The sequence below is a fragment of the Natator depressus genome, chromosome 1 (genome assembly GCF_965152275.1).
Source record: "Natator depressus isolate rNatDep1 chromosome 1, rNatDep2.hap1, whole genome shotgun sequence".
NCBI lineage: Eukaryota > Metazoa > Chordata > Testudines > Cheloniidae > Natator > Natator depressus.
Window position 1 is genome coordinate 306321576 of NC_134234.1, and position 12128 is coordinate 306333703.

The following is a 12128-nucleotide window of genomic DNA, read 5'->3' on the forward strand; positions in this document are numbered from 1 at the left end:
TCAGTTCTAAAGAATTAGCCCTTTCATCTCTGCCCATGTTAGTAGCAGGTTCTAGTGTGGAATGAATTGTTCTGAATGGAGAATCGTTATCAGTATAATAACAAAGGGGTCTGGGTTCCTTCCTTAGAAGATTTTGAAACACCACGGGCAATCAGTTTAGCTGGTTGAAACATTTTCAAGTTTATTGACAAAAAAAGAACACCGCATTTTCCACAAAAATGTGTTCTGTTTTTCAGTCAGCTCTAGTTTTAAGCCATTCCAAGAAAGAAGTTGCATGAAATCTAGTTTGCATTGTAATCGCAGAGCCCACTGCAAAGTGTGGCTGTGAGGACTGTGACATGCCAGGGATTTACAATGTGTGCTCTGTGTCCCAAAAGTTTGGAGGTCAGCAGTATACGCTCTCTAAGCACGAGGCTCTACAGATTTCGGCCTATGAACACCCACCTAGTCCAAGCAAGTAACAGAACTCTTTTACTAGGGCTGCCAGAAATAAAGGTGCAAACACCCTAAACACAGAGGCTCAGTGGTTCAGAGGCTTCAACAATGAGGAGAAACCCACTAGCTTCCAATGAGGCCCCAAGAGATAGGGCTGGTTCTAGGGGTGGGAGGCCATGGCAACTTCCAGGGAGCACCATACCGAGCTTTTTTTTTTTTTCCCCCCTCTTGTTTTGTTTTGCTCTGCTATAATTGGCTGTCTATATTTTTTGTTTGGGGGCTTTTTTTTTTTTTGGTTCAGCAGCTCCAGGGGGACCCTGAAAACATTTTCTGTCCTGTCTGGCAAAATAGCTAGGGTGGTTCCTGCCTAAGGGCAGTCCAGTCCAGGGGTTTGAAGGTAGGGGTTTGAAGGTAACAGAGTCTCATGTGTACTCCCTAGACACTTATTATTATTTGTTATTTGTATTACCATAGCACCTATGAGCCCCAGTCTTGGACCAGGACCCCATTGTGCTAGGCACTGTACAAACACAGAACAAAGACAGTCTCTGCCCCCAGAGAACTACAGTCTAAGTAACACTGACCATCTTCATGCAAGCTGCAGCCCTGTATCCTCTCACTGAGGCGACTGCTGGCCTCTTGTCAGCAACCTGAGGGTTGTCTCTGTCCATCTCTCGGCTGTCCTGTTACAGCACCTCAGTGCCTGACCTTCGCCTAGCAACTGGCTTCCAGGTAGCTGCCTCCAATCTGCTACTCCTGTTCTCACACAGCCTCTGTCTCCTACTGACCTGAGAGTCTATTTTGCCTGTCCTGGAAAGATTATGGATGTTGCATTGGTGCCCAGTGATGAGCTAGTTAGTTCATTACGGTATTATTTATCTCACACTCTACCCAGAGGGAAAAGGGGAACTTACAGCTGCAATCAGACTCCTCTTCTCCTGGCAGAAAGGATGGGAAGCTGATGAGCCGGCAGATCTTCCTTTAGCATCTGCTTAACTTTAAGCAAGTGAGTAATCCCACGCAATTGTTATTATTTGTGATTGTTTACTGATTTTCATAAGAAAAACAACAAAAAGTGCAAAAAAGGTAAGTGACTTACAGCTTGTCTGTGTTACTGTGACAGGGGACTCTACTCAGGCTAGGACTGTGCCACCTTCTGGCGGTTCTGGGGATTAGATCTGCCAGGCCTATGACCCTTCCTGTGGATGCAGTTATACTCTATCTCTTCCTCTCTCTGCAGCCCCTCTCTTGTTCCAGGAACTGCAGCTTCTTCTTTGTGACTTAGCCTACAGCCAGGTCACTATGTGGTTTCCCCTTCCAGGGGGCACCAAAGTCCTTCTGCACAAACAGTCTCAGGTAGTCTCCAGCACTGCACTGATAGTGCCATTTCCCCAGTGGTCAATAGGGGAACCCAGGCCTGCCCACCACTTCTGGGTTCCTGTCCAGGGACCCTCTACCTGGCAACTGTGATCTGCTTTCCCTCAGACCCTGGTGCTCCTTCCCTGGACTCCTTCTTACAGATTCTGGTTCTCTCCCAGGTGTACCAGCTCAAACTCCCTCCTCCCAGGGAATAACTACAGATTACTGAACCCTGTAGCCTCAAATACATCTCTCAGAGAGTGACAGCAGATGACTTCCCTGCAGCCCGTTTTCTGTTGCCAGCTTCCTGGCTTCATAAACGCAGTCTAGCTCTGCCCCCCACAGCCAGACTTCATTAGCGAGTCAGGCCTTACCACTCCCTGGTTTTCCTCCAAATTCTGCCTATAGGTTAACTGGCCTAATTTGCCTCTTCAGGCCTTGTGTGGGTCGACACCTCATAATAGTTTCCCAATATCCCACATTTCACAGGCTAGCCAATAAGATTATGCATTACAACTTTACAGCTCATCAAAGCTGCAAGACCAGAAACTACAAAATCAGACAGTATTACACAGACATAACACGTTAAGGTGGGGCTAAAAACAAGCAAGCAAACAAAAGGCATACACAAATAGTCAAAAAAGGGAAGAGGAGACGAGGAGGAAGAGGGAAGGAGGGAAAAAGCAGAGAAGTCATGTGGAAGAGAAGTCTGGCATTAGTTGATCTATGTCAGCATTATTTAGCCACATATATCAAGAAATGGGGTCCAAATTTCTTCAGATTGACATAATTGCTCTCTATGATGATGTGCTATTCTTTCTTTTGCTGCTCAGACAGGTCAGAATACCACTGCTCTATTCTTAGCATAAGCGTGCTCCTCCATTTTTGTAAAATCACATGCTTGGTAATCATTGCATCCTGCAAAAACCCTAGTCTTTGTGATGGAGGTGAACCCATAGTAGTAGGTACATAACCTAGGATATAATTTTCAGCTGAGATTTGATTGCCTGAAGTCAAGCGCTATTTTCAGGCCCACATCTCGTACAACTTCTGTGTCATCCAATACATTTCCAATAGACTCTTTTGCTGTGTCAGGAATAGCCTGAGATCCACAGAAGCATGGTTAACATTCTATAATATGCTCTGCCATTGGGGTTCTTTCAAAGGCTGTGATAATTCCCCCTTCCAATGCTTTAATGAAGAACTCCAAACCAATAGAGTTCTTACTAAAGCACACATAGTGGACATGGGCCTGGGGAGTTTATGAAGCATTTCCAAGCTTCCCAGTAGCTCTGGGGCCTCTGGAAGTCCTAAGGCATCCAGACCAAACTGATACATTAGCAAGTGTCTTAGTTGTATATGCTACTACTCCATGAGGGTGGCAGGTTATATCATTGCTTTAGTATTAGAAAAGAGACCTCATCCTTGCCTAATTGGGAAATCCATATGATGCCCTTGTTCAGACATTTCTTCCAAATTATAGGTTCCTCCCCCCCGTCCCCATTTTACAAGTCTGGGTTACCCCAACTAGGTGCTTCTGCATGATGGCAAGGATGAAATTGGTCCCTTTTTGCTCAGACAGTCTAGATCCTTTGCGTACCCACTGCTGTAGGCACCTTATTTTTCTCAACTGGAAAAAAAGAGGAATTGATCAGAGCTTTAGGGAGACTTGGATACATTCATATGTATTCATTTTCTACCCAGGTGGGAATAAGAGTGTTAGCATGCTGAAACCAATTTTACATGTGTGACATGCTAAAAGCATAACAGTAATTTTATAGGTCTGGGAACCCAAAGGCCCCCTTGGCTATAGGGAGCTATATTTTAAGTGATACTTGTGGGCACTGACCAGGCTGCAACAGAAAGGCTCTAATAATGTTATTACATTTTCTAAAATAAGGAGAGACATATAGAGGTAGGCTGCTTAGAATGTAGAGGAGCCTAGGCAGAAAATTCATTTTTATTGTATTATCCCTTCCCCACAGGCTCAGGATGAGAAGATTCCACTTATTTGTATCACTAATTATTTGAGAGAGTACAGGATCTAAGTTCACTAGTTTGGTAATGTTTCTTGGTACTTTTATGCCTAGGTACTTAATAACATCAATTTTCCTATGGAAATTCCACGGAGAAAAAGCCCCACTACCTGACAACTGGGAGATTTCCAACAGTTCCAATTTTTCCCAATTTATTTTGTAATCAGATATTGCTCCAAATTTTTGAAATAGTGAGAGGAGGGCTGCAATAGCGGTTTCTGGTTTGGAAATATACAAAAGGGCATCTGGCCCTCACTTCATACTCTGTGGAACCAACATATATGCCTCAGATATCTGGATGAACCAGTTTTGCTATTGCCAGGGGCTCAAGAGCCAAATCAAAATGTAATGGAGACAGCAGGCACTCTTGCTTAGTATCCCTGAAGGTTTCCATGGTCACATTGTTGGCTGTAATGTGAGAGGTGGGTGGGTGGATCCAGGGTCTGAAGTTGGGTCCAAATCCAAATTTTTGTAGGGTAAACCTACATTTTGTAGGGTAATACATATACCTCCAGTCTACACTATCAAAGGCCTTTTCTAGCCAATGCTAAAGCGGCCTGTTGGTTTGGGATGATCATATTTGTCTGCTACACTATCAATAAGTTGTCAAAGGCTATCGGAATCACAATGGCCTCTATCAAACCTAGCTTGAGCAGGATGCAGGATAGAGCTCTAAGCCTTCTCCAGTCTCATTGCCAGAACTTCTGCCAATAATCTGACATCATTATTAATGTGAAATTGGCCTGTAATTGGAACATGGTGTGGTATATCTTCCTGGTTTAACTGATGTTAGGCCTTCCTTGAGCATAAAAGGAAGGTTGATCTCCACAAGTGACTCCAACATTTCAAGACTCTTGTCAGACAGGAGGGCAAGGAAGCATCTATATAATTCAGCAGAGGAAGCCATTGGGCCTGGGGAGTTTCTCCACTTTCAATTGCTATTTTTAAAATTTTAAACTCTATCTATTTCTATTTCTTTGTTTTATTTTTAATCATAAATATAGCATTTGTCACCAGTGGATCTCAAAAGAGGTCAGTATCATTATTCCCATTTTACAGATGGGAAAACCAAGCTAGAGAAGTGAAGTGTCTTGCCCAAGGTCACCCAGCAGGTCAGTGGCAGAGCCAAGAATAGAATGTAGTTCTCCTGAGTCTCAGTACAGTGCTCTAGCCCTTAGGACACATTGCCTCCCCCTTAAGTGTTTTTTTATTTTTTGACCTTTGCCTGTTTTTGATTCTGTATGATTTTTTTTAATTGGGTTATTGTAATTTTCTTTTTTTTTTAATAATTTAAAATAACTTCATTTTAATCTCTGCAGATTTCTATTTTTTTACTTAAACCTTCAACTATTTATATATTTTAAAGAAAAACTACTAACTTCTATTATTTTTTTAAAAGATACCTGTTTATACACCCCCCCCTCCCCATATCTATAACTATCTATATAAACAAACTTTCTAAGGATTTGATCTAGTGCCTATTAAAGTCAACAGAAAAAACTTCCATTGATTTCAATGAGCTTTGGATCAGATTCAGGTGCTCCTGTCCTCCAGACAGGTCTAACCTTTTCTTTTACTGGAGGCATGCCAAAATGGGCATGTTTTCACAAGTAAGTGGAAACAGCATGAATTGGTGCTAAGCTGTTTTATGTAACCAGAAATATGTAGGCCTGGGATGCACCTGATATACCTCCCACTTTACTGACATGAATGTTACTTGGCAAAAAAAAGTTGTCCCCTCATGTATTAATGTTGCCATCAGATATACTATGTTGCTGGAATTTCCTTATTAACAGTAAAAAGAAAAGGAGTACTTGTGGCACCTTAGAGACTAACCAATTTATTTGAGCATAAGCTTTCGTGAGCTGCAGCTCACTTCATCGGGCATCTGATGAAGTGAGCTGCAGCTCACGAAAGCTTATGCTCAAATAAATTGGTTAGTCTCTAAGGTGCCACAAGTACTCCTTTTCTTTTTGTGAATACAGACTAACACGGCTGTTACTCTGAAACCTTATTAACAGTGCCAGCCTAGGAGACGTTCCAAGGAACTGTGACTGTTAGGCACCGATCTGGGAGTCTGCTCTGTCCCCAATCCCAGGCTCCACTCTGGGCAAGCCTATGATGCTTTGCTGGTGAGGGAAGGTAGGGAAAGAGCTTACACTCTCATTTCCCTACACTGCTGTGTAGGGCCCCATAATAACCGAGCCCGTACAGAGCAAAGTCTGTTCCAACCTCTTGTTGGTTTTAAGTAAAAAACATGACAAACTTGTTTGCACAGCAAAGTCAGTTTTTCATAATTATCTTGCTCTACCCTGCTTATCAGTTATACCACCAATAATTTGGTCTCTAAATAGTCCAAATTTATATGAATTTGTTTTAAAAAAGGTTACTTCCAATTTTCCGTGATGTCACCCAGCAGCCTGTTTCTTGCAAAGAAAATTTGCAATCCTCAAGTGATATTCTTGTATGGAAAAAAGTGTATGAACATTACACTTTTAAGTTTTAAATGAGAATTTGCAGTCGCCTTTTGCTCCCGTGAGAATTCAATGTAGGTCTCCAATGCTGCTGGACCTGCCCCTTAAAGCAGTGTGGAGGATTTCACTCTCTTCGGTTTCTCTGCAATGCCATTTGCTTCTACGAAAATCTGTAAGCACTGCAACCTCTCCTTCCTTGTATTCAGGAGGATTCATTTTCCACTCTTTTGCCAGAGATTTAGTTTACTCCTTATTCAATATAATAAAGATGTGAAACACAGAATTGCTAGTAAGAGACTGTTCTTTATTTCCTGGCTCCTGTCATATGACATAGGCCAGGGTTACAAAAGTTTAGATTCCTATCACATGACAGGGGATCAGCATTCTCTGTTACACAAGTGATATCAAAACCACCACAAAAGAACGAAAGTGTTAATGCACTAATTTATTTTTACCATCATAACTTTCTTTAAAAAATTCTTTATTGCAAATAATTTTCCATGTTTATTCTAAGACCAAAAATGAATATTTCTGTGGAAAGTTACAACAAAATTAGTTGCTCTGTTTTAGAGTATGATGTGAGTATTAAAAATGTTATGCATTCAGACATCAAACTTGCCATGGAATTAGTTCTAACTGAAGACAAGTGGCTTTTGTAATATTTAGCAATGTAGTCAGGTTGCCTGGTGTCAAGGCTGATTCCCCACTCTGGCACTTTGAGTGCAGGAAGTGGGGGCCCGCAAGGATTCTAAAAATTAATACTGGCCACTCCAGGCTTGTATTAAACTCCCAAGGTTCCAGCTTTACTCTGACCTTGGATGGGTAGATGCTGCCACCACCCAAGTGCAAAACCCCTTTGAGAACCCAGGAAGGTGCACTTGGGAATTCCTTCCTGTGGGGTACCTTCAAGTCCTTTCACCCTCACCCCTCTGGGGAAGAGCTGAGAAAGAAAAACAAAGGAAATCAGCTGTTGCCATCAGCTAATTAAGCAACATGTGCACAGATCTCCTAGGACACAAAAATCCAATCCTGTTCTTAAAAAAGGTAAATGTTATTAAAAGCAAAAAGAAAGAAAATACATCTGGAAACTCAGGCTATTGCTAGATTAAAAAAAAACACTTACAAGGATTAAGCATCAAGAATAATGTTCTTGAGGTCCATCTTAAAGGTTACAAGCAAAACAAAAGCATTGGTCCTGGTTTGAGCAGGGGATTGGACTAGATGACCTCCTGAGGTCCCTTCCAACCCTGATATTCTATGATTCGGGGTTAGCACAGAGGAGTCCACAAGCCATAAAGAAATAAAAAGAGATAAACCTAATCGCATCTTCCTAGACATTTCCTAATCTACTTACATATCTGGGATTTTAAATGAGTAGTTTCTAGATATACCGATGATTTTTCATACCTGGCCCCAAGTTTCTTACAGCATAGTTGCTCTGTGTCTGCTTCTCCCTGAGAACAGACAGACAGACAAAAGGGAAGTCTTGTTTCAATTTTAAAAAGTTCTAGCCTTCCCATTGGCTCTTTTGGCCAGGTGCCCACTCACTTCCTTTTACCTATGCATCGCAGTGAGACTTTTAACCCTTAACAGGTAAAGCAAGTAGAGAACAGCTATTAAGAGGAATTTTATAGCTAACTGGCTCGCTGGGTCCATAAAAGGGAGCTACCCCCACCCCCTTCATTTACCATACCTGGAGAGAAGGCACAATATCTTTATGAATTGTACAAGCATTCAGCTCAGTCTTAATGTGTTCAGGCTTCTGAACACATATTTTGGAAGTGGATTAAGTGAATTCACTAAAAGGTACTCAATTTGGTTTAAGAGTGTCAACAGAGGAGCTAGTGTAGAATAGCTCTTGGGCTTTAAATTCACACCCCAGCTTACTTCACAAGAGCCTCCTCATGTAGACAAACTACAGCATTAACATAATGTTATCTCATTTTCATAGTCACTGCAATGCTACAACTTGATAGCTCAAAAGGGAGAATGTTAAGGAAGTTACTTGCAGCCAGCTGAGTCAATGTTAAACATAACTGGTACTGTCTACACTGACTGCAAGGTTGAGTTTAACATTGTGTTGAGTTTAACATTCAAGGTTGGCATTCTAACATGATCTAATTTTCTAGTAAAGACTAGCCTTAGACCACCACTATTCATTGTGATATAACATTATATAACGTTAGATTTTGAAAAACTTTCCAAGGTCACTTGATTTAGGTTATGTCTACATTGCGCACCTTACAGCTGCAGCCACGCCATTGTAAGGTGTGCAATGTAGCCGAACGAGGGGTGGTAGCTTCATCACCAGGAGAGCGTCTCCCAGTGACAATGCGCTGTCCACACTGGCGCTTTTCATCGTTAAAACTTACATCATGCAGGGGAGGGTTTTTTTCATACCCCTGAGCTACGAAAGTTTTAACGATGAAAGTGCAGTGTAGACATGGCCTTAGTCTATTATTTATTTAGTGTATACTTGTCTGGTTTTCTCAGGAGAAGTCTGCTAACAAGACACAATTGATCTAGAGTGATTATGTTGCACCTTCAACCAGGTGCTAACTGCATTTGGTAATGCCGATGTATGTAATGATCCCACAGTTTTTCACTATATGCTGAAGGTTCTTCTAAGAGATCTGTTTTTGAAACCAAAGAGACTATCTAGGAATCCTCAGAGATACACACATTTGCATTTTTCTACAATAAATGGCTTGACATATTTCTGAACAACAGCAAGAAAGATTCCCCTTTTGGAACCCTACAAATAGGTTTTCAATTTTCAACAAATCCTTTGCAGGTCTCTTTTAAGGCTGGAATTTTCAAAGGCGTTTAAGGGAATGAGGCAGCCAAATCCCATTAAAATTGAAATGGGAATCAGGCACCAAAGTCTCATTGGCTTTTACCAACCCCAAACTAATTTTTTTCTTCAAATATGACAAAAAGCATATTTTGCAGATGACAGGGTAACGTTATTTTAATCTCTGTTTCCAATATTCATTTTTAAATATTCCATTCCCATTTAACTTTAGTTTCTAGCAATAATTCAGAAGTTGCGTTTTTGTAAAGCTCCTGCCATCTCTGAAGGGTAGTCTGAATAATGCTGTCTTTTTTTAAAAGGTAAACATTTTCAAAACATGCTTCCACTTCATTTATGTATCTCTACCACTTTCCCAGCTGTTACTCACACTGCCAAAATAAAATACATATGTCAATTGTCATCAAAAACGTCACCTTTTTGCCTCTTGCGTAATTAATATCTTTTTTGTGATATTCTCTATACTTAAGGGAAAAAACTTTAAAGGAGACTTGAGAAGTTTCAATAGACAATTTCTCAATAAACCCTTTGTTTTCTAAGATTATCTCCAAAATACCATGGAAATGTCTTTTAAAAAAAAAAAAAAAACAACAAGCACCCAACCTCCTCCTCTCCCCAAGAATAATGAATCTGCTGGAAGTTCTTACTGTTCTTTCTAATGGCTGGCTAGAATCATGACTGCCATTGGCTTCACCTCAGGCCTCTAAGGGTATGCGTACAGTGGGATAAAAGAACCGTGGCTTGCCTGGGTTAGCTGACTCGGGCTCATGGGTCTTGGGCTACAAGGCTATAAAACTGCAGTGTAGACATTGGGGCTTGGGCTGGAGCCTGGGCTGAGACCTTCCCACCTTGCAGAGCCTCAGAGCCTGGGATCCTGCCCCACGTCCAATCACCTACCCAATCATCTACACTGCAACTTTTAGCCCCTCACCCTGAGCCCTGCAAGCCTGAGTCAGCTGACCTGGGCTCTGAGACTCGATGCCAGTGGCTTTTTAATCTCAGTGTAGACTAACTCAGAAAACTGTGAACAAATGGGTAACAGCTGGCAGAATTATCAGTGTTGCCAGGAGTAAGGTTCCCTCTAGAAGAGGACAGGACAAGGAGTAATGGTCTCAAGTTGCAGTGGGGGAGGTTTAGGTTGGATATTAGGAAAAACTTTTTCACTAGGAGGGTGGTGAAACACTGGAATGCGTTACCTAGGGAGGTGGTAGAATCTCCTTCCTTGGAAGTTTTTAAGGTCAGGCTTGACAAAGCCTTGGCTGGGATGATTTGATTGGGGATTGGTCCTGCTTTGAGCAGGGGGTTGGACTAGATGACCTCCTGAGGTCCCTTCCAACCCTGATATTCTATGATTCTCAGGAAGGATTTCATTGTCCAGATTTGTTGGAGTTTTACTAAACCTTTCTGTTACACTAACTGCTTAGGGTACATTCACTATAAAGTGGAAAGAACATAAAAATTGTACATCACTAATAAGTAAGGATATAATTTACTCATGGAGGTCACGGATTCCATGATTTTAACAAACCTCTCTGACTTCTCCAGCTTCAGCCCCCCCTCCTCCCCTGATGGTGGGCTTGGGCTGTCTGTCCTCCCCCGCCCCCCCAGCAGTCAGCCCCCGCCCCTTATTTTTAGTAAAAGTCACCAACAGATCGTAGGCTTGTGTGAATGTTTGTTTATTGCCCGTGACCTGTCCCTGATTTTTATTAAAAATAACCATGACAAAAACGTAATCTTACTAATAAGAAACGTTTAAGCAATGTCAAAACAATCCATTGCTACTCTGTTTGAGGAACTGACAGAGCTTGGCCTTTGGGATCATCAAATCTACTGTTTGTTGTGAGCTGCATGATCATGTGGATTCCATAGGTCAGGATCCATAATAAAACTATTGACGTCACCAAGCCCATCCAGATTCCAGGGGAGAAGAAAGATGTACAGTCGCTTGCGTAGGAAAACCGGTTATTATGAATATTGAAGCCCTGAATCTGAGAACAAGAAAAAAATAGGTGAGCCCAAATGCATTTACACAACAAAACCTACTTTTAAGATCTGTATATTCACTACAAAATCTAGCCCTGCAAAATACTGTGTGCCCTCAATTCCTATTGAAGAGGCGTGAGCACCAACTCCTTTTCAGCACGATTTTTCAATTTCTCTCTCCTTCCAGGAAATTTCAGATGCATGACAGTTATTTGTTTTACAAAAAGGAAGTTGTGCTTCCAAACTTCAGAGACTTGGGAATATTTTAGAGGTAAAATTCCAAGGGAGGCATGAGACCAATGTAACTTAATAACTGTTTCAGATTTGCCAACCTAAACATTCAAAAATCAAGAGTAGGGCTCCCAAAATCATGAGGTTGGCTTAAAAATCATGACATTTAAAAAAAAATAATACATTTGGGGTTCTGTTTATTTTATTTTATTTTATTTCGGTGTTTGAGCATTAGGGTGTGTTTTTAAGCTTTTTTCCACAACTCTGAAAGCTAGAAACTTACTTGAGGAGTAGGGGAGGGGAAAAAACAAGAAAGAACTGAGATTCTCACAGATTCACATGACTTTGGGAGATGGGGCTTTAAGAAAAACCTCAAATATCATAAGACTTTTGATAAAAATCACAAGAGTTGGCAACACTGTATATTTTTGTGAAAGTTAGTTGTTTGAATCATCTTTCCCCACCATGCAGATGTAAACAAGAAAGCAGAATTCCAAAGATAGCTAATATATTTTGCTCCGTATATAATTATCTCTATGTATGTAATTCAGAAATACAAACTTACCATAGAAACAGCAAAATGGACATACAGGGGGACACATCACTACCATTCATTGACCTCCCATGAACTACGGTGTGATTTTGTAGTAGTAATATGGTGTTTGTACTAGAAATGCTTAGGTTTCCATATGAAAGAGTGATTTGGATTTCTAGCTAGTAAGAATGAAGTCTTTGTCCCTTTGGTCCATATGCCTTTTGTGTCCCCAATTCATCAAGGGATGGTGAGGGTGGAGCATC

At 41.2% G+C, this 12128-nt stretch overlaps 1 protein-coding gene across 1 annotated transcript in view; it reads right to left on the reverse strand.

Annotated features, from left to right (window-relative positions):
* Positions 1-10802: 10802 nt before the first annotated feature.
* LOC141980761 (V-type proton ATPase subunit S1-like) overlaps positions 10803-12128 on the reverse strand; it is a 77745-nt gene continuing 76419 nt past the window's right edge. Inside the window, exon 11 of the mRNA XM_074942347.1 lies at positions 10803-11104. Coding sequence (XP_074798448.1) covers positions 10895-11104 — 210 coding nt within the window. The 3' untranslated portion in view covers positions 10803-10894. The remainder of the gene's footprint in view (positions 11105-12128) is intronic.